General features: G+C 43.0%; 2 protein-coding genes across 4 annotated transcripts in view; one reads left to right on the forward strand and one right to left on the reverse strand.

Moving 5' to 3' along the window:
- Positions 1-5,773: 5,773 nt before the first annotated feature.
- On the forward strand, positions 5,774-14,940 carry dema (Dematin). The gene is given in 16 exon segments (NM_001140164.1): positions 5,774-5,878; positions 9,164-9,209; positions 9,410-9,487; positions 9,669-9,740; positions 9,854-9,934; positions 10,032-10,076; positions 10,410-10,506; positions 10,599-10,643; positions 10,734-10,868; positions 10,962-11,065; positions 11,277-11,397; positions 11,597-11,637; positions 11,735-11,780; positions 12,307-12,374; positions 12,501-12,581; positions 14,146-14,940. Coding segments are annotated over 15 exon segments (1,137 nt in total). The 5' UTR covers positions 5,774-5,878; positions 9,164-9,200; the 3' UTR covers positions 14,260-14,940.
- Positions 14,941-15,021: 81 nt separating this feature from the next.
- Positions 15,022-23,415, reverse strand: part of pp2bc (Serine/threonine-protein phosphatase 2B catalytic subunit) — a 28,933-nt gene continuing 20,539 nt past the window's right edge. The window contains exons 10-13 of one of the 3 annotated variants that reach the window (XM_014128458.2): positions 22,154-22,238; positions 20,768-20,865; positions 18,895-18,921; positions 15,022-16,575 (exon numbers count right to left, since the gene is read on the reverse strand). In XM_014128458.2, coding sequence (XP_013983933.1) covers positions 16,418-16,575; positions 18,895-18,921; positions 20,768-20,865; positions 22,154-22,238 — 368 coding nt within the window. In that variant the 3' untranslated portion in view covers positions 15,022-16,417. 3 annotated transcript variants of the gene reach the window in all.

The raw sequence follows: 23,415 nt of genomic DNA on the forward strand, positions 1-23,415 counted from the left end.
CATGTTCCAGAGATTTCTGTAAGTCTTTAGCTGACACTGTAGGATTCTTCTTAACCTCATTGAGCATTCTGCGCTGTGCTCTTGCAGTCATCTTTGCAGGATGGCCACTCCTAGGGAGAGTAGCAACAGTGCTGAAGTTTCTCCATTTAGAGACAATTTGTCTTACCGTGGATTGATGAACATCAAAGCTTTTCGAGATACTTTTGTAATCCTTTCCAGCTTTATACAAGTCAACAATTCTTAATCTTAGGTCTTCTGAGATCTCTTTTGTTTGAGGCATGGTTCACATCAGGCAATGCTTCTTGTGAATAGCAAACTCAAATTTTGTAAATGTTTTTTATAGGGCAGGGCAGCTCTAACCAACAAGTCATTAGCCTAGGGGTTCACATACTTTTCCCAACCTACACTGTGTGATGCCCTGCCATAGAGAGGGGTTTTTTGTTCTTTATTTTGGTTAGGCCAGGGTATTACATTGGGTGGGCGTTCTATGTTCTGTTTCTATGTGTTTGTATTTCTTTGTTTTGGGCCGTGTGTGGCTCCCAAATCAGGCACAGCTGAAGTTCGTTGTTGTTGATTGGGAGTCACACATAAGTGCATGTTTTTCCGTTGGGGTTCGTTTGTGTCTTATGTTCAAGTGTTTTGTATTATTAAAATTCAATATGAACAGTCACCACGCTGCATCTTGGTCCCCTCTTTCAGATGATCGTTACACACTGTGAATGTTTAAACGCTGTATTCAATATAGATAAGAAAAATACAATAATTTGTGTGTTATTAGTTTAAGCCGACTGTGTTTGTCTGTTGTTGTGACTTAGATGAAGATCAGATCTAATTTTATGACCAATTTATGCAGAAATACAGATCATTCTAAAGGATTCAAAAAAAATTCTTGCCACTGTAAGCATTCAGACCCTTTACTTATTACTTTCTTCTTGGGTATGACTCTACAAGCTTGGCACACCTCTATTTGGGGAGTTTCTCCCATTCTTCTCTGCAGATCCTCTCAAGTTCTGTCAGTTTGGATGTGGAGCGTCGCTGCACAGCTATTTTCAGGTCTCTCCAGAGATGTTCGATCGGGTTCAAGTCCGCACTCTGGCTGGGTCACTCAAGGATATTCAGGGACTTGTCCCGAAGCCACTCCTGCGTTGTCTTGGCTGTGTGCTTAGGGTTGTTGTCCTGTTGGAAAGTGAACCTTCGCCCCAGTCTGAGGTCCTAAGAGCTCAGACTCAAGGATCTCCCTGTACTTTGCGCCGTTCATATTTGTTCCATCATGACTAGTCTCCCAGTCCCTGCTGCTGAAAAACATGCCCACAGCATGATGCTGCCACCCTCGTGCTTCATGGTTGGGATGGTGTCCTTCGGCTTGCAAGCCTCCCCCTTTTTCCTCCAAACATAACGATGATCATTATGGTCAAACAGTTCTATTTTTGTTTCATCAGACCAGAGGACATTCTCCAAAAAGTACGATCTTTGTCCCTATGTGCAGTTGCAAACCGTAGTCTGGCTTTTTTTATGGCAGTTTTGGAGCAGTGGCTTTTTCCTTGATGAGCGGCCTTTCAGGTTATGTCGATATAGGACTCGTTTTACTGTGGATATAGATACTTGTGTACCTGTTTCCTCCAGCATCTTCACAAGGTCCTTTGCTGTTGTTCTGGGATTGATTTGCACTTTTCGCACCAAAGTACATTCATCTCTAGGAGACAGTACCCGTCTCCTTCCTGAGCGGTATGACGGCTGTGTGGTCCCATGGTGTTTATACTTGCGTACTATTGTTTGTACAGATGAACGTGGTAGCTTCAGGCATTTGGAAATTGCTCCCAAGGATGAACCAGACTTGTAGAGATCTACATTTTTCTTTCTGAGGTCTTGGCTGATTTCTTTTGATTTTCCCATGATGTCAAGCAAAGAGGCACTGAGTTTGAAGGTGGGCCTTGAAATACATCCACAGGTACACCTATCAGAAGCTTCTAAAGCCATGACATCATTTTATGTTGTTTAAAGGCACAGTCAACTAAGTGTATACTTCTGACCCACAGGAATTGTGATACAATTAATTATACGTGAAATAATCTGTCTTTAAACAATTGTTGGAAAAATTACTTGTGTCAAGTGTAACCGTGTAGGTTCCGTCCCTCTCCTCGCCCCAACCTGGGCTCGAACCAGGGACCCTTGCACACATCAACAACTGACACCCCACGAAGCATCGTTACCCATCGCGCCACAAAAGCCGCGGCCCTTGCAACGCAAGGGGCAACCCTACTTCAAGTCTCAGAGCGAGTGACGTCACCGATTGAAACGCTAACTAACTAGCCATTTCACATCGGTTACACAAGCACAAAGTAGATGTCCTAACTGACTTGCCAAAACTATAGTTTGTTTCCAAGAAATGTATGGAGTGGTTGAAAAACGAGTTTTAATGACTCCAACCTAAGTGTATGTAAACTTCCGACTTCAACTGTATATGATAAACAGAGTAGCAGCAGCATATAGGATGATTGTAGGTGCATATTATGTGTGTGTGAGCAAATGATGGAGTGAGTGTTTGTATGTGTGTTGGAGTATCAGTGTCCATAGTGTGTAGGGCCCTGTGAGTGTGCGTGAAGCCGTGGCAAAAATAAGAATAAAATACAAAGGGCAACTCAGATAGTCTGTGTAGACATTTTGTTAGCTATTTAGTTACCTATTTAGCTGTATTATGGCATGGGGATAGAAGCTGTTCAGGAGCCTGTTGGTGTCAGACTTGATGCACTGGTACCGCTTGCCGTGAGGAAGCAGAGAGAACAGTCTATGGCTTGGGTTGTTGGAGTCTTTAACGATTTTTTGGGCCTTCTTTCAGAACGGCTGATATAGAGAGCCTGCATGGCAGGGAGCTCGGCCCTAGTGATGTACTGGGCGGTCCGCACCACCCTCTCTACCACCAATGCGATCGAGGATGGTGCTATTGCCATACCAAGCAGTGATGCAGCCAGTCAAGATGCTCTCAATGGTACAGCTGTAGACCTTTTTGACGATTTGGGGGCCCATACGAAACCTTTTCAACCTCCTGAGGGGGAAGAGGCGCCCCCCCCCCTTTCCTGTAGTCCACAATCTGCTCCTTAGTCTTACTGATGTTGAGGGAGAGGTTGTTGATCAGGCCTATCACAGCCGTGTCGTCAACAAACTTGATGATGGTGTTGGAATCGTGCGTGGCCACGCAGTCATGGGTGAACAGGGAGTACAGGAGGGGACTAAGCACACACCCCTGTGTGGCCCCCGTGTTGAGGGTCAGTGTGGCAGAGATGATGTTTCCTATCCTCACCACCTGGGGTCGGCCCGTCAGGAAGTTCAGGATCCAGTTGCAGAGGGAGGTGTTCAGTCCATGGGTCCTAAGCTTGGTGACGAGGTTGGAGGAGACAATGGTGTTGAACGCTGAGCTGTAGTCAATGAACAGCATTTTCACATAGGTATTTCTCTTTTCTAGGTGGTTGATGGCAGTGGGGAGTGCAATTGAGATTGTGTCATCTAGGGATCTGTTAGGGTGGTATGCAAATTTGAATGGGTCTAGGGTGTCTGGGATAATAGAGATGATGTGTGCCATAACCAGCCTCTCAAAGCACTTCATGATTACAAATGTGAGTGCTACAGGGCGGTAGTCATTGTGGCATGAAGTCTTAGATTTCTTGGGAACAGGAATTTTATGTTTTACATTTTAGTAATTTAGTAGATACTCTTATCCAGAGTGACTTACAGTAGTGAGTGCATACATTTTTAATACTTTTTCGTACTGCAAAATTCATAGACAGAGCTATGGATGCAGTAACAATTTGTTTTTTTTCGCCATGTACACCCCGAAATATTTAACAAGATCTTTCACTGGAATATTCTCAATAGATTGGTCATTTAAATTATGCAGGGACAATACTTCACATTTACTGTATTTAAGTTTGAAAATGTATGCACTCACTACTGTAAGTCGCTTTGGATAAGAACGTCTGCTAAATTACTAAAATGGAAATGTACATTAAGTTCCAGACTAGAAGCTGAAGAGAATGATTTGATAGTGTTAAGTACAATAGATGACAGCTTTACACACTCTTGGCATTCTTCAACCAGCTTCATGAGGAATGATAGTCCTACTAAGAGCAAACCAGAAGGGATGGCGTATCGCTACAGAATGCGGTGGTAGCCATGCTGGTTAAGTGTGCCTTGAATTATAAATAAATCACTGATAGTGTGACCAGAAAAGCACCCCACGTCATCACACCTCCTCCTCCATGCTTCACGGTGGGAACCACACATGCAGAGATCATCCGTTCACCTACTCTGCGTCTCACAAAGACACGGCGATTGGAACCAAAAATCTCAAATTTGGACTCATCAGACCAAAGGATAGATTTCCACAGGTCTAATGTCCATTGCTTGTGTTTATTTGCCCAAGCAAGTCTCTTCTTCTTATTGGTGTCCTTTAGAAGTGGCTTCATGGTTCTCATCCCCTTCCACAGACTTCCACAGTAATTATGACAACTTCCAGAGAACGTCCTCCAACCTATCAGAGCTCATGCAGCATGAACTGACATGTTGTCCACCCAATCAAAATATCAGAGAATGAACACTGAACGCATAATCTACAGCTAGCTAGCACTGCAGTGCATAAAATGCACTGATCCCTTTAAACTTTTACTTTGACTTAGCGAAATAATGCACCTAGCTAGTTAGGCCTACTCAATCACCCTGCTCAAACAGAGAGGGATGCTATGTTAGCTAGCTGGCTATGGCTATCCAACACTGAAACTCTTCCAAGTCAAGGTAAGCTTTTGGTTCTATTAATTTATTGCCACCGGGGCCCATCGGTGTAACTGCTAAACTGCTTTCTGGCTGTAGACTAATGCGTAATTGTAGCTAATGGGTTTACTAACGCTTTAGTTCTAGTAGCTATTTTGACTATGACTTGACAATGATGTAGGCTGTGTGTAGCGGTCATGATATGAAGGCTTGGCTTGGAAAGTTTTTTTCGGCTGGTCACACAAGCGAAGGGAAAAGGTGAGAGGAGGAGAGAGCGTAGATAGCTGCGAGAAGGAATTATATATACAATGAGCAACGTGATGGCACTGTTTTTATGTGGCTGCTATGAAAGTGAACTGTGTTTGCGTGTGATAAGGGGTGTATTCATTCCGCCGATTCTGTAGAAAAAAAAATGCTTCAGCGGAAGCAAATGAAACGAAACTGAGATAAAAATACCTGAATTTGTCCAATAGAAATGTACATTTGCAACTGTTGAACTAATGATTACTGTCTAGATCAGCTAGATGCAGACAAGAGTGTGCAAGGCGGTATTGAATGTGTCACTGTCTGTCACCTTGAGTACTCAAAATTCTCTATGTTGTAAACTTACATTCATAGGCTAGGTTGTAGAAACCTCATGATGGGTACAGGGTACATTTGAGTATCATGTAGTAGACTAAACCGGTTGATGTTACATTGAGCTGGGTTAATGGAATATGAATGACAGTCATCTAATATAATGTAATAGAAATAAGGCCATGCTCATAAAAAAACAGAATCATCCTCCCTCATCTGAAATGACACCAACCGCCACTGGTTGGGAGGGGATGATGGAAGACTAGAGAATAGAAGAAGAGAGGAGAGGAGGAAGCTACTAGATTGAGATGCAGCCCAGGGGCTGTCTCTTTGCAGCCCAAGCCCCGTTTTAAAACACGCACTCACGCACGCGTACATCCTCCCTTCCTCCACCGTCATCCGTGTCTAGGAGCGCCGTTAACCCGAAAGCCTCTCGCCCATGGCACGCGACTGATGGGATTCTGGCATGCTTGATCTGTTCCCATCATTATAGTTGGTGTTATTTTGTTGATGACGGCGGATCGATCGGTTTGAATCGCAGGTAAAATCGGATTATTTGATTTTATTGTATTATTAGGCACGTTTAAAAAAAACCATTGCATTTGAAAATCAACTAGGGCTATTGGCCCGAGGGCGTCCTGGAAGGATAAATAATGACCTATATCGTATTATCATACGGGCTGATAAGCACATTTCATGTAAATAATTCAAGCATATTGTTTTGCTACGGCCAGCTCTTTGTCTCATTCCCCCTCGTGCGCATTTATCGACGGAAAGCCGTATGACGTGATTATTATAGTCTTATTGGATAGAGAGCCTATAATATGATAGGCTTACATGATGTATTATTAATAGGCTCATTTAGCTTATAGCAGCCTATGTTCATCTGGTCCGTTATCTATTTTGAGGCTATATTGTTATACATCTTTATCATAGCAAATATGACTCCTTGAAAGCAACTCCAAACTGTATCTTTAATCAGACAAGGGCACCAGCCAGCCCACTCGGTGATGATGCATGCTGCGCATGTTTACGCGGCCCCTCTATTGCGAGCACTACGCGTTCAAACCAGGCCAGCCATCTGACTGTGCCTAATTAGACCTTGTGTGGGTTTGTGCGTGTGTGTGTGTGTGTGTGTGTGAGAGAGAGAGAGAGAGAGGGAGAGAGAGTTTACTGTTCATTTCTGATTGTTTATTTCACTTTTGTTTATTATCTATTTCACTTGCTTTGGCAATTGAAATATATTTTTCCCATGCCAATAAAGCCCATGGAATTGTGACAGAGAGAGAAAGAAAGAGAGAGAGGAGAAAGTGTGTGTTGTTTTGGGCAGTGGCCATGCAGGATGTGGTTCTAAAGGAAATTCCTCTGTGAGCAGAGTTGGGAACTTGAGTCTGTCCTCAAGGGCACTGTCCACAAACAAACAACCCTTAACCCCCTATAGATCTGAACAGATTGGATAGGTATAAGCAATGTTGCAAAAACAATCTAACTTGCCTATAAGTAGGGCAAGGTGGAGCTATTAGCTCTTCTATTACCCTATAGACTAGACCCCATCTATATTTTACTGTAGCGTCTGCGGCCTGCCTGCTCCCTATAGATCTCCTAAGCCGGATCCACTCTCAGAGCAACAGATCTCAGGACAGATCCCAATAGATCAATATTAATCTGCTCACACAGTTGGCAGAGAGCTCAGAGCTGCCCCACACTGCTGTCTACACACTGTATCAATGTGTGTGTGTGTGTGTGTGTGTGTGTGTGTGTCTGTCTGTTTGTGTGTGTGAGAAAGGTGGAAGGAGGGACTGGGAGAGAAAGAGGGGAAGAGAGAAAGGGAGATAGAAAGCCAGAGGGAGAGAGAAAGCAAAAGAGAGGTGGCCTCTCCAAAGTGATGATCCCCAGTGTGGGGAGTGTAACCGTGGTGATGGCTGGCTGGGCGTCGGCTTGACTGGCAGGACTGATAAACAGTTCAGTTAGAGAGAGAGAGAGCGGGAGGAGGCAGGAGAGGGGGAGGGGGAAGGATGGAGGTTGGTGCCTGAATCTTTAAGGAATGGACTGGTTTAAAAAATCTGACAAACAAGTGCACTTCGGAGAGAAGGTGGGGCAAACCAGAACCTAGCCAGGGAGAGGGAGAGAAAGGGAGGAAGGGGAGTAAGAGATGGATGGGAAAGGAGGGTAAGAGGAAGAATAGATCCTTCAGCAGAGGATTTCATCTCTCTACTCCCACTCTCCTCCTTAAATCGCTCTCCCTCATCTCTCTCCCTCTCTCTCTCAACCATTATCTCTTTCTTTAACCCCTAGAGCCAATGTCCGATCCACAGTGCAAATCTAAGTAACATAATACAAAAATCCCCATCAAAATCCGTTGGTTTAAGTTAGAGATATCTATTTCGTTGCATTAGATGCATCAATCCACCGCATCCGCCGATGTCGCCCTTCCGTATCTGCTGTGAAAGGTGGCAGAGCTGCATCGGTGTTTGTCAGATCATGAGACATCCCGAATGGGTCTTCTCACGAAAACGTCTGCAGCGGGCCGACCGGTTAGGCCTACAAAATATTATGACCCCGTCTATGGAGTCTCTCACGAAGACGTACATGTTGGTTGTTTTGCTCTAGGACAAACACAAGCCTCACATGTCTCGTCTGAAGATACCCCGGTACAAGTTGAAAAAATGAATGGAAGTAGTTAAGTGCCTAAAATAAAAGGTTAAATAGGTGTAAAAATATATGTTGTTTCCTGATCTTTCTTTTTTTTCTCTCAGATATAGGACAGACACTTCACAACAAACTTCCTTTACATTTTTTTCAGACTATCTGTTGTTCCATGTGGTGAATCTGTTATTCAATAGGTTTCTATGGGCTAATAGCAGTAAGACCAAATTCAGTGTTTCATCAAATATTTTTTGTACATATTTTTTTGTACCTTAAGGGGTCTTAAAATAAAAAATAAAATAGCTAAATGATCCTTGGTATGACCATCTTAAAATAATTCCATATGTTAACTTAGCATGCCAAAAAAAAATATAATAATAATTTATCTTTCGTCTCTATGTGTTTCATAATTTTACTTCAATTTGCAGGAGGCTGAATGTATCTCACCGTAGAAAGCATCTGAGCGAGCGAAACATCGCTGTCTCTGTATGTGTAGGCCATCTATCCGAGTATGACATTGTTGCTGTCCATAGCATTGAATGCAAGGGAAGCCAGCGAGCATTTGGCCTCCCTTAATAAAAACAGTATAAAATAACAGCCAATCAGCGTTGAACTAAACTGAATGAGCTGTCAAGGGAAGCCATTTTGGATTTGGCATCACTCCTATCACATTACATCAAGAGCAATACGTCATTGACAGAAACAACTTGAATTGTTGCATCTCGTTGTGCTTTGTGGACAGAAGTTGTTCTCCTGTTTTGTGATGAAACAAAGGTGTGGTTGCATTTATTCCACGGTGTCTTCTTATTGTCTCGGCCTTTAGGCCTATATATCACGGTCGATAGGCATATGGTTGTAATATGGCTTTTTGTTTTCTGGCTAGACTTCCCCGCTGATTTTACCCACGCACCGCCACTGAAGAGAATCTTTGTTTTCATCACGTACAGCCAGAGGGTGCGTGTGTCACACACTATGTCGAGTGACTATTGAGGGCAGTGGTTTTGGGCGGTGTGTGTGTGAGACAGTGTGAGTGGGATGTTGTTGTGAGGAGCTTGTGGATGCAGTTCACAGTGGCAACAATATCCTCCATCAGAAAGAAGGGCTTTATGAATCTTGGTCCTTATCCACATCACTGAGTTGTTCCGCTTCTCCTAACCTCCCTCTATTTTCTCTCTCAAAGCCATCTGGTTTAAACCACAGGAGGGATTTTCACCATCATGCAGAAGGTAACACACACACACACACACACACACACACACACACACACACACACACACACACACACACACACACACACACACACACACACACACACACACACACACACACACACACACACACACACACACACACACACACACACATACGTCTTCCTCTGTGTAGGTGGAGGGAGGGGTTAGGTGTGATTTATAATGTCTGTGTCTAGGTGGAGGGACGGCCAGCCCCGGGCAGCATATCCTCCTCCTTGCGGGGTCCAAGTGCTCCTGGCTCACCCAGCATCATGGTAAGAGAGAGAGAGAGACACACACACACACACACACACACACACACACACACACACACACACACACACACACACACACACACACACACACACACACACACACACACACACACACACACACACACACACACACACACACACACACACTGCACCAACACACACTTTCTTGCTATTCCTCCAGGCCCGTGTGAATGACGAAGTGGTGGAGTACAGGGATCTTGCTGCTCTGCCCAGAGATAAAAGTATTCTACAGGTAGGGTCTGTGTGTGTGTACATGGTTTTTGTGTGGGGGGTGTGTGTGTGTGGTTTATTGGTGCATGTGTACATGCGTGTTTGTGATTCAACGCTGTCTGTGCTATTCTGTAGGTGGAGAGACCAGATTTGATGACCTACCAACCCCACCTCACCTTCTCACCGCTAGACGCGCCGCGTACGCCCCGTAGAGAGGTACACACACACTTCGTGTTAGAGTAAGTAACTCATAAAGGCTGTGTAAAAAGGGAGGAGAGTGGGATGTGACTGTGTTCTCCTCTTCCTTCTCCAGAGATCCCTCTCTCCTTCCTCCATCTCTCCTCCTCCCTCTCCTGAGGTAAGACACTTCTGCGACCCTCTCTCCCTCTCCTTCTCTCCCCTTCTTCTCTCCCCCCTTTCTTCCTCCCTTTATTTCTCTGTGTTGGGTGGGTCTTTCTTTTCATCCAGTTACCCAGCAGTAGTAACTCTCTCTCTCTCTCTCTCTCTCTCTCTCTCTCTCTCTCTCTCTCTCTTTCCATATCTCTTTCTCTCTTCTCTCTCTCTCTCTCTCTCTCTCTCTCTCTCTCTCTCTCTCTCTCTCTCTCTCTCTCTCTCTCTCTCTCTCTCTCTCTCTTTCCATATCTCTTTCTCTCTTCTCTCTCTCTCTCTCTCTCTCTCTCTCTTCTCTCAGCTGAAGGAGTATAGAGAGGGGGGAGGGTCTCCAGGAGGCTCTACATTGCAGCTCCGAAAGACAGCCACCCCTGTACAGCAACATTTCCACACGCCAGGTACACACAAACACACACACACACACACACACACACACTTGCACACATAAACACACACACATCTACTTTTCTAATTCTGTGTTTTATTTTAGATAATGGTGCCAACATCTACAAGAAGTTGCCTAATTTTAAACAGGGTACAGTATATTTGTTTGTGTGTGTCTGATAATTCTAAGAGTGTGTGTGTGTGTGTCTTTGTGTGTCTAATTCATTCTCTGCCTCTGTAGAGGTCAGCAAGCAGCACGTGATGGCCAGCATCATCCAGTCGTCTATGTTCCCAGCAGCTCAGAAACCAGACCCCAATCTGCCCTCAAAGATAGAGACAGAGTACTGGCCCTGTCCTCCTTCACTGGCTACTATGGGTAACACGCACACGCACGCCGCACGGACACGCGCGAATGTGATTGGAGAGGTACTGGTAGTGTGTGGTCTAATCTCTCCTGTTGTTGCCACAGAGATCGAGTGGAGGAGGAAGAAGGAGGAAGAGGAAGAGGGGAAGGATGAATTTGAAGACCTGACTGATGATGCCAAGACACTGCAGGAGCAGGAGCTCCACAAGGTAACCCATCCCACGGAGACCGTCTTCGTCATGTTCGTCATGTTATATAAGTGCTTTCATAACGCCATTTCAGCTATGTATAATGCATTGTAATGCAAAACATATTATCATAGGAAGTGTAACCGTCTTCACTAGTCAATATGTATTGATTGATGGTGTGTATGTCTGCATGCACATGTTTGCTTGTGTGTGTGTGACGTGGGTGTGCCAGATCAAGTCTAACCTGGGCAGGCTGATCCTGAAGGAGGAGAAGGAGGAAAAGGAGAAGGCTCTACTTGGCATTGGACGCAGGAAGACTCAGTCACTGCCAGACAGAACGCACATGCACACCAGTAAGTTACAGTCCTCTGTGTGTGTGTGTGTGTGTGTGTGTGTGTGTGTGTGTGTGTGTGTGTGTGTGTGTGTGTGTGTGTGTGTGTGTGTGTGTGTGTGTGTGTGTGTGTGTGTGTGTGTGTGTGTGTGTGTGTGTGTGTGTGTGTGTGTGCGTGTGTGTAAGAACCTGATTCTGATTGGTTGCTCTGATTACTACAGGTTCCTCCTTGAAGTCCTCCTCCCACTCAGGTCTGACCAGGGTGAGTGTGTGTGTGTGTGTGTGTTTGTGCGTGCGTTGCAGTGGGTGTACGTGTGTGTGTTTGTTTGTGATGACTTACGCGTGTTACTTCTATGCAGATGCAGTCAGCAGAGTTTGCTATAGAGGGGGATCAGGGCAGAGCAGGTAGGCTATTAGCATGTGTTACAAAAGCACTTGTAGTAGTGAAGTAGGGCCCACACAAGCAAGTTCGCCAATATATATATATATTTAAGTCTATATTTATGTATGAATATAACTATTTCACTTTCTCCTTTTTCTTGTCTCTCCCTGTCGTGTTGTGCAACTGAAGAGGTAAGAGGTTAGGCCGAGATCCATTTCGATATGCGCTAGATCTGCGTTATAGCATGCTTGACCTTTAAAGGCAATTTCTAATTGAACCGATGTCTGCGTTGTCTACAAGCACGATCCGTTTGAATCCCGGACGTGATTTCAAAGCGACCTCTTCCCTCTGTTGAAGTCATATCTATCTATAGTGCATTTTGGATTTCACTAACGGTGTGTGTGTGTGTGTGTGTGTGTGTGTGTGTGTGTGTGTGTGTGTGTGTGTGTGTGTGTGTGTGTGTGTGTGTGTGTGTGTGTGTGTGTGTGTGTGTGTGTGTGTGTGTGTGTGTGTGTGTGTGTGTGTGTGTGTGTGTGTGTGTGTGTGTGTAGAATGGCGAGGCACCGCGGGAAAGGATGGACAGAGGAAACTCACTGCCAAGTATGCTGGAACAGACGGTGAGCACTAACATGCACACAGACAAAACCCCACTAAAATCACAGTGAGATTTCTTTAAGATACTAAATTCTTTCTTGCATGTAAAAAAAAAAAGAGACCCAGCCAGCACTGTGTTTTCTCCTCAGATCTACCCATATGAAATGCTCATAGTCACCCATAGAGGGCGCTGCAAGCTTCCGCCGGGCGTGGACCGTACCAGACTGGAGGTTTGTGTGTGCATGTACATTTGAAGTCGGAAGTTTACATACACTTAGGTTGGAGTCATTAAAACTCGTTTTTCAACCACTCCACAAATTCCTTGTTACAAACTATAGTTTTGGCAAGTCGGTTAGGACATCTACTTTGTGCATGACACAAGTCATTTTTCCAACAATTGTTTACAGACAGATTATTTCACTTATAATTCACTGTATCACAATTCCAGTGGGTCAGAAGTTTACATACACTAAGTTGACTGTGCCTTTTAAACAGCTTGGAAAATTAAAGAAAATGTCATGGCTTTAGAAGCTTCTGATAGGTGTACCTGTGGATGTATTTCAAGGCCTACCTTCAAACTCAGTGACTCGTTGCTTGACATCATGGGAAAATCAAAAGAAATCAGCCAAGACCTCAGAACAAAATTGTAGACCTCCACAAGTCTGGTTCATTCTTAGGGGCAATTTTTAAATGCCTGAAGGTACCACGTTCATCTGTACAAACAATAGTACGCAAGTATAAACACCATGTGACCACGCAGCTGTCATACCACTCAGGAAGTACACCGTTCTATCTCCTAGAGATGAATGTACTTTGGTGCGAAAAGTGCAAATCAATCCCAGAACAACAGCAAAGGACCTTGAGAAGATGCTGGAGGAAACAGGTACAAAAGTATCTATATCCACAGTAAAACGAGTCCTATATCGACATAACCTGAAAGGTCTCTCAGCAAGGAAGAAGCCACTGCTCCAAAACTGCCATAAAAAAGCCAGACTACGGTTTGCAACTGCACATGGGGACAAAGATCGTACTTTTTGGAGAAATGTCCTCTGGTCTGATGAAACAAAAATAGAACTGTTTGGCCATAATGACCATTGTTATGTTTGGAGGAAAAAGGGGGAGGCTTGCAAGCCGAAGAACACCATCCAAACCGTGAAGCACGGGGGTGGCAGCATCATGTTGTGGGGGTGCTTTGCTGCAGGAGGGATTGGTGCACTTCACAAAATAGATGGCATCATGAGGGAGGAAAATATTTGATATATTGAAGCAACATCGCAAGACATCATTCAGGAAGTTAAAGCTTGGTCGCAAATGGGTCTTCCAAATGGACAATGACCCCAAGCATACTTCCAAAGTTGTGGCAAGATGACTTAAGAACAACAAAGTCAAGGTATTAGAGTGGCCATCACAAAGCCCTGACCTCAATCCTATAGAAAATTTGTGGGCAGAACTGAAAAAGCGTGTGCGAGCAGGAGGCCTACAAACCTGACTCAGTTACACCAGCTCTGTCAGGAGGAATGGGCCAAAATTCACCCAACTGAAATAAATAATTCTCTCTACTAATTATTCTGACATTTCACATTCTTAAAATAAAGTGGTGATCCTAACTGACGTAAGACAGGGAATTCTTACTAGGATTTTATGTCAGGAATTGTCAAAAACTGAGTTTAAGTGTATTTGGCTAAGGTGTATGTAAACTTCTGACTTCAACTGGACATATGTCATATGTGTTACTACTGAAATGTGTTAGTTTGTGTGTGTATGTTACTAAGTGTTTGTGTGTTCTCTCCTCAGAGACACCTTTCTCCTGAGGACTTTGAGCGTCTGTTCGGAATGCCCATTGCTGAGTTCGACCGCCTGTCGCTGTGGAAACGAAATAATCTGAAGAAAAACGTTCAACTTTTCTAGCAGGAAGTGACCTTATCCGTCAGACAGGAAACAGGAACCGCTGCACTGCCTAACGAAGAATACCACACAACAAACTATCACTCCCTAACTACCCATATCACATACTAACTTACCCTATATCATATCATACACATATTCTTCTATCTGTATGTTCCTTCGTATCCTTTAGTCGCCACTAGCTTTACTATAGAGCATCAGTACAGAGACAAGCCTGGCCCTAACCATCCCTATCATATGCAATGAGAATCTCCTAGTATCTACTGCCTCCCTACCCCCATACACAGACGCAACCACCTACTCACACAATACATATTACGGCTTTTATTACACTCAGAAACTGGAAATATTATTTTCATGATAAATCCATGTACATTATCAGAGATTTTGTAAATGTGATTTATGATTGACCGATTGGGATCTTTGTCTTCTGTAACGTATTAGTTCTATATTCATGTTAATGTGTTACCCAAGATTGAGGTTGACTGAGATTATTTATTTGAATATGATTATATCTTTTAGTCTCGCAAAACAGTAGAGCAATCTTTTATCCCTGTGGAACATCAGGAATTACTTACATTCCAATCCCACATCGAACCCAGGACCAGACCCATAACCCCTACCTCCCAACCCTACAGTGTATATGCTGAATTTAGAAAATGAATAAAATATGAATAAAATAAAGCGGTGTTTATTTTTTTTGTAGAATGCTAAATGTATATATAAAAAAAACGTATTTTCAACAAATTCTACAAGTTAACATAATTGTTCCTTTTCAGTTTTTATTGAATGGAGTGATACATCTACAGAAATCAGAGGCCTCGCAGTACAAGTACTTGACAAAAAAACATATATTTTTTTTATTCAGCTATTAAGAAAAACCTTGATTAAACAATCTCTGTACATTCTGTGAGATGTTGAGGAGCTGGAACAGAAGTCAGAAACAAAATGAGGCCCCGGCCCCCCCTCTCCCACCCCCTCACATACAGTACACCTCCACAACACCATTCTTTATTAACGCCCCCCCCTTCCCCCACAACCCCCAATACCTCCACCCCATCCAAAAACCCACACTCCAAACAGCCACTCGTCTCACCGACTCGCCTCCACTTAGTCATCATCCACCTACCACCATCCTCTCCACACACAAACCTTTCACTCATACATCTCGCGCTCTCTCTCTCATACACAATCTTCAACTCCTCCACTGATAACCAACTGACATCTTCAAAAAGAGACAACTCATCTTTACTTCACCCCTCCCCCTGGCTGAGCTAGGTATAACGCCTAATTCTACTTTTCGTAAAAATAAAAAAATAATAAAAACAAAGTCAAAATCACATTGAGAGAAGGGAACATTTATAATGTACATATAATATAAATGTCAATACTCTGTCACACTATCATTGGCATAAGAAAGGATGGATTTAATGCAATGGAGGTTCCAATCGATTTCTCGTTTTTTTTTTTATTCAAGTGCTCTTGCTTGCTCTTTTTGGGTGGGACACGAACAGACACAGCAGATGTACTTTATCTTAGGCACCATAGCGTAGGTACTTCATATTTTAGGTACCATAGCCTAGATACTTTATATCTTAGAGGAGTAAAGACCTTTATATGAGTTACAGCACAGGTCTTCCTTTGCCAAGCACACAAAGTAGTAACAGATAAAAATGTGTTCTGAATATTATCCCAAATATCAACTCAAAATTACAAAATGGATTTGCCTTTTATTTAATACGGCAGTGAAGCCCCAGCCTAGGGCCAGTCTACATAGAAATGTACATTGTATATTGAATCGTTATGTATCATTTATAGAAATGTACACTGTAGATTTAATCATCATGTGTCATTTGTTCAGATCCACTTTTAAACTGATGACATTAGATTCATTCTAGATGAAATAAATAAACATGATGTTGGACTGATTCTCTGGAGGCCAAGTAAGAAAGACCCATCCTACTGCCCCTCACAGAGAGAAGAGAGGGAGAGAAGGAGAGGAAGAGGGAGAAAAGAGAGGAGAGAAAGAAGAGACGAAGAAGAGGGAAGGGGAGAGAGTGAAAAAAAGAGAGAGGACAGCAGAGAGAGGGAGAAAGGCACAAGAGAAAGGGAGAAGAGGGAAAAACAGAGGGAGACAGAGTGAGGGAGGTGGGCCAGGTGTCTAGGCCTGTGTGTTGGTCCCGTTCTTGTCGGGTGGGGCGCTGGCTGTAAGGTTGTTGGAAGGGGGAGGAGCATCTTGGCGGGGGGGCATCCTCTCATTGACCCTGTCCAGACCTCGGGCCTCCTCAAAGGACTGGATCTTATGCTGCGGGTTGAACCCTTGGATGGCTGGAGGAGAGATGTAGAGTTTAGCATCAGTGCAGGAACCCAACACACACCACAGTTGCAGGGTATAAAGAGGGTAAGGGGGATACAACTCTAGGTTTGGTATGATGCTGGGTAAGGGAGGTATATGGGTAAAGAGGAAGGATTAGGCTCTAGTCTAGAAGGTACTAGGTAGTGGTCATAAGTATAGTCTAATATGGTAATGTTAGGTTGCAAATACATGATAAACTAGTATAGTTTAATATGGTAATTTAGTCACTAATACATGGTAAACTAGTATAGTCTAATATGGTAATGTTAGGTTGATTATACATGGTAAACTAGTATAGTCTAATATGGTAATGTTAGGTTGATTATACATGGTAAACTAGTATAGTCTAATATGGTAATGTTTAGTCGCTAATACATGGTAAAGTAGTATAGTCTAATATGGTAATGTTTAGTCACTAATACATGGTAAACTAGTCTAATATGGTAATGTTTAGTCGCAAATACATGGTAAAGTAGTATAGTCTAATATGGTAATGTTTAGTCACTAATACATGGTAAACTAGTCTAATATAGTAATGTTTAGTCACTAATAGATGGTAAACTAGTCTAATATGGTTATGTTTAGTCGCTAATACATGGTAAAGTAGTTTAATATGGTAACGTTTAGTCGCTAATACATGGTAAAGTAGTTTAATATGGTAATGTTTAGTCGCTAATACATGGTAAAGTAGTAGTCTGATATTTTATTCAAATGGCACTCGCCAATCTGAGCTCTTTGTTGCAGGTGCATGGTAACATGAGAAAAAAGAAGAAACCTGCACACTGCTCCTGCTAGTATCGCTGCTCCTGCTAGTATCGCTGCTCCTGCTAGTATCGCTGCTCCTGCTAGTATCGCTGCTCCTGCTAGTATCGCTGCTCCTGCTAGTATCACTGCTCCTGCTAGTATCACTGCTCCTGCTAGTATCATTGTGATACTAGAAAGAGCAGTGTGCAGGTTTCTTATTTTTTCTCAGACTAGAGAGGTTTAGTTGTTAGACTTGGTGGTTAGAGGTAAGACACTTACTTGAAGAACATCAAGGCAGCATGGGCAAACAAACAAGAGAGAGAGATTGAGACCAGGTGAGAGAAAAAGAGATGGAGTGCAGGGGAGAGAACGAGGGAGTGAAGGGTAGAGACAGAGGGAGCGGATGGGCGCAAACTGGCATAAACAGTCTGATACTTTAAGGTCAATAGCCTGATATTTTGTGTTGCTAGTTAAGCTAACAAAAAAAATCTGCATGTTCCTATAGCTTATGAGAAACCATGTTTACATAGTGGTTATGTAGATCAATACTGACTAATGGGCAACATTTTATGTCCACAAAACTGCACTTAACTCTGTAAAAAAATACCTTAAACCCCCTAAAGTTGATGTCTGCGCCCCCGGGGAAAACAAATTACCATAATAAATAAGCTAGAGACGTTTAACAAAAAAAGAAAATGGATGCAACTCAATCCACCGCATCTGCCGATGTCGGACTTCCGCATCTGCGCTGAAAGGTGAGAGCTAGAGCAGTGTTTGTCAGACCATGAGACATCCCGAAAATTGGTCTTCTCAACAAAAAAAATCATCTGTAGCGTCCGAATGGCCTACAAACTATTATGGAAAGATGAAACTCTCACGATGGCGTTCTCCATTTTGCTCTACGACCTCCACAAGTGTCAGACTCGTCTGAAGTTGGTACAGATGATCCGCCAACTTCTGTCTGTAAGGTCCGAACCGTTTGGTCTACAAACTAATATGACCCCTCTGTGCAAAGGTGACTCTCACAAACATGTACATGTCAATTGTTTTGCCCGGGGATGCCCACTGGCCTCAACAAGACTTGTCTGAAGGTCCCCGGTACCCGTTGAAAAAAAATGAATGCAAGTACAGTATATATGGAGACGATTTAATGCATAAAAATATAAAACAAAAAAATTAAAAACACTTCCTGATCTTTCTAATATCGCTCCGATATAGGAGAGACACTTCAAAACAAACTTCTTTTTGATATTTTTCTGGAACTATCTGTTATTCAATGTGTTTGTATAGGCTAATAGCAGTAAGGCCCAAAATAATAATGAATAAAAAAAATGTTTTACATATTTTTGGGAGTTACTTCAAGGGGTCTTAAAATTTCAAATCAAATAATCAATTCCATATATCTTAGTAGAACCCCTCACCCTTAGTCTCTGATGGGTTGAAGGTAGACTTGGTAATAAGTACATAAACAACAAGCTCAAACTTTGGGGAGGGAGGAGGGGAGAGAGAGAAAGAGAGATGACAAATGACTTGCGTACCTCGTGCCTCTTCTGCCTCTACGGTAGCTGTGTAAGCGTGAGTAGTAGAGCCATGCCCAAAACATACAGAGAGAGAGTGTTAACATTACCAACAGAACCAGATCAGTGAGCAATCAATGCATTCAGAGAGTGTTAAACATCATATATAGTCAGTGAATTATGTTGTCAATGCATTCAGTGTTAAACATAATCTGTAGTGAGTTACACTACATGGCCAAAAGTATGTGGACACGCCTTCAAATTAGTAGATTCGGCTGTTCAGGCACACCCATTGCTGACAGGTGTATAAAATCAAACACACAGCCATGCAATCTCCATAGACAAACGTTGGCAGGAGAATGGCCCGTACTGAAGAGCTTAGTGACTTTCAACGTGGCACCGTCATAGGATGCCACCTTTCCAACAAATCAGTTTGTCAAATTTCTGCCCTCGTCAACTGTAAGTGCTTTATTGTAAAGTAGAAACGTCTAGGAGCAACAACGGCTAGACGCAAAGTGGTAGGCGACACAAACGCACAGAGCGGGACCACCGAGTGCTGAAGCGTGTAAAAATCGTCTTGTCCTCGGTTGAAACACACTACCAACTTCCAAACGGCCTCTGGAAGCAACATCAGCACAACAACTGTTCGTCAGTAGCTTCATGAAATGGGTTCCTTGGCTGAGCAGCTGCACACAAACCTAAGATCACCATGTGCAATGCCAAGTATCGGCTGGAGTTTTGTAAACCTTGCTGCCATTGGACTCTGGAGCAGTGAAACACGTTCTCTGGAGTGATGAATCACGCTTCACCATCTGGAAGTCCGACAGACAAATCTGGGTTTAGCGGATGCCAGGAGAACGCTACCAGCCCCGATACATAGTGCCAACTGTAAAGGTTGGTGGAGGAGGACTAATAGTCTGGGGCTGTTTATCATGGTTCCAGTGAAGGGAAATCTTAACGATACAGCATACAATGACATTCTAGACGATTCTGTGCTTCCAACTTTGTGGCAACAGTTAGTGGAAGGCCCTTTCCTGTTTCAGCATGACAATGCCCCCGAGCACAAAGCGAGGTCCATACAGAAATGGTTTGTCGAGATCGGTGTGGAAGAACTTGACTGGGTTGCACAGAGCCCCGACCTCAACCCCATCAAACACCTTTGGGATGAATTGGAACGCAGACTGCGAGTCAGTCCTAATCGCCCAACATCAGTGTCCGACCTCACTAATGCTCGTGGCTGAATGGAAGCAAGTCCCCGCAGCAACGTTCCAACATCTAGTGGAAAGCCTTCCCAGAAGAGTGGAGGCTGTTATAGCAGCAAAAGGGGGACCAACTCCATATGAATGTCCATGGAATGAGATATTTGACGAGCAGGTGTCCACATACTGGCCATGCAGTGTATGTTATCAATGCATTTAGAAAGTGGTAAATATCTATAGTCAGTGACTTGTTATCAATCCAGTCAGTCAATGGTCATTCAACTACATCCCCAACCTCCCCCTGCCCTCTCAACCCCGACACAGGAGTACTAGGATTTACACATGATCGTCCCAGTCACAGTGGTTAGTGCAGAAGGAGTGCAGCAATGTTTTTGGTTTAAGAGCTTGATCGAGGTTTAAAGATATTTTTGTAGGTTGAAGGAGAATGTGGATTAGGGATTGGTGTGTGTGAGTGAGAGGTTGTGTGTGTTCTGGGAGAGAGAGGGAGAGAGTGATTTAGTAGTGTGGGTGTATGAGTCAGAGAGAACGAGAGAGGGGGGTGTGATGAAGGTTTTGTCTGTTGGTGGGTTTGAGTGCAGGCAAAAGAGAAAGCATGATGCCATAGTAATTCAGGTTAGAGTGTATGAGTGTAGGTGTATGTTTGTGTGTGTGTAGGTTTAGATGTGTATACATACCGCTCTCCAGGGTCTGCCGTCCTCCAGACAGAACTCCTACAGGCAAGGCCCCAGTCGGGGTCAGCCCCTTCAGCTGTAACACACTCTCATTCTCCTCTCTGTCAACACACACAAATTCCATTTTCAATTTCAAAAGCATGGTTGTTACAAGGGAGGCACCGTACAAAGATTGGATTGAAAACTGAACCTAACCAAGGCCAGATATAATCTGTATGCAGGTCTTTCATCAATACTGTCTGTAATGGTGTGCCCCAGGGCTCTGTACTTGGTCCCAAAAAATGTGCAAGATGCGCAACTTCACTTTTATGCAGATGATACTGTTATTTATGGTTGTGCCTCATCTCTCACAAAAGCTTTCCAGAACTTGCAAACTGCTTTTTATACTGTTCAACATACCTTGTGTCAATTGAAGCTTATCCTCAATACTGACAAAACTAAACTAATGGTGTTTTCTAAAGCAAGAAATAGATATCTGAACCTTTCACCTATTACTACCTGTCAGGGCAATGAGATTGAGACTGTAACCTCATAAATATCTTGGAATTTTAATTGATGACGGTCTCTCTTTTAAATTGCATATTCAACAACTTACAAAAAAAATGAAACTGAAGTTGGGATTTTATTTTAGTAATAAGGCCTGTTTTTCTTTTGAAGCCAGGAAGCTAGTATCAGCTACATTTATGCCTTTACTAGACTATAGGGATATTTTATATATGAATGCTACCACTCATGGTTTGAGATGAATTGACACCCTTTACCATGGCGCTTTGAGATTTATTTTAAACTGAAAAACCCTTACGCACCACTGCACTTTGTATACCGGGGTTGGCTGGCCTTCTCTAGTCACTCGTAGGCTCAGTCACAAAGACATTTTGGGTTTACTACCATTTTATTTGGCCATTTTTATTGTTCAGAAATGTGGTGGGTACTCTCTTCATTAGCAGGACTTTATCCTGCTAACTGTTCCAAATATCCAAACTGAATTTGGTAAAAGGGCTTTTATGTACTCAGCGCCATCGTCTTGGAATGCCTTACAAAATACTTTTAAACTGGAAGAACTTGTCCCGATTGGTGTTTTTAAATCACTGATGAAGGATTTTGAGACTGATTCCCTGACATGTCAATGTTTTTAATTTGCTGTTTTATGATTTTGTTATACTCTTGTGAAATCTATGGTTTTTACTAAATTACTTGTAGTTTTTCATGTTGTCTGTCTGTAATTGTGTAATGACTTGGTGCTGCCCATCTTGGCCAGGAAGCTCTTGAAAAAGAGATTTCAAATCTCAATGTGTCCTTCCTGGTTAAATCAAATAAAAAAATACCTTTACAGAGGTTGATTACGTCAACAATAAAACCGTATAGAGACAAACGCACACAAACACTTACCTGAGTACAGAAAAGACGCGGGCCATCTTCCCAATCGCTCGGATCTTATTCCTGATCACCTCCTTCCTCACAGCAGAAGTCCCAGCTGAGAGAGACAGAGAGAGGAATGGGGAGGGGGGGAGGTAAGGGACTGGTGAAACTAAAACTACTCTTCATAGTCACACGCACATCACGACACACACTGGCAGTGTTCGAGAGCATCAAAACTCATGGGTAAATTGTGACCGACTGACCTATAAATATATATTATTGAGTAGTTATTTATGATGCTAGGGGATATGTAGATCAGTCCGTCTCGACTCACCTTTAAAGTCGAACACGCGTGCACCCGCACAAACACACACACAGCTCAGCTGATACTCAGCTGGCATGTGGCATCAATAGAAGCTTTGATAAGGTATTGTGCAACAACAGATATTTAAGACTGAATAGTGTTTATAGGGCCACTGCCCTTCCTGATTTGGCCACGTTTTACATTTGGATCATTAAGAAATGCTCGCGGCCATGACTGAATTCAAACATGAGTTGGTGTCGGGGTGTGGTTTGACTTGGGTATTTCATGTGTGCCTTCGCAGGTGGGAAGTGTTAGCCAAATTATTTTGCCAATTACCTTCAGCAGGCTGGTGTACGATCGTGGCAAAGTTGGTTTGACTTTGGATAGCCTACAGTGCCTTCAGAAAGTATGAACATGACTTTTTCCACATTGTTGTGGTTGTTACAGTCTGAATTTAAAATGGATTACATTATGTTTTGTCACTGGCCTACACACAATACCCCATAATGTCAAAGTATAATTGTTTTTAAAAATGTTTACAAATTAATAAAAATGACAAGCTAAAATGTCTTGAGTCAATAAGTATTCAACCCCTTTGTTGTGGCAAGCCTAAATAAGTTCAGGAATACAAAATGTGATTAACAAGTTACATAATAAGATACATGCACTCACTCTGTGTGCAATAATAATGTTTAACATTATTTTTGAATGACTACCCCATCTCTGTACCCCACACATACAGTTATCTGTAAGGTCCTTCAATCGAGCTGTGAATTTCAAACACAGATTCAACCTTAAAGACCAGGGAGGTTTGCCAAAGCCTGATTGTCCCAGTATCACAATTCCAGTGGGTCAGAAGTTTACATACACTAAGTTGACTATGCCTTTAAACAGCTTGGAAAATTCAAGAAAACGATGTCATGGCTTTAGAAGCTTCTGATAGGCTAACTGGACATCATTTGAGTCAATTAGAGGTGTACCTGTGGAT

The sequence above is a fragment of the Salmo salar genome, chromosome ssa01 (assembly GCF_905237065.1).
Source record: "Salmo salar chromosome ssa01, Ssal_v3.1, whole genome shotgun sequence".
NCBI lineage: Eukaryota > Metazoa > Chordata > Actinopteri > Salmoniformes > Salmonidae > Salmo > Salmo salar.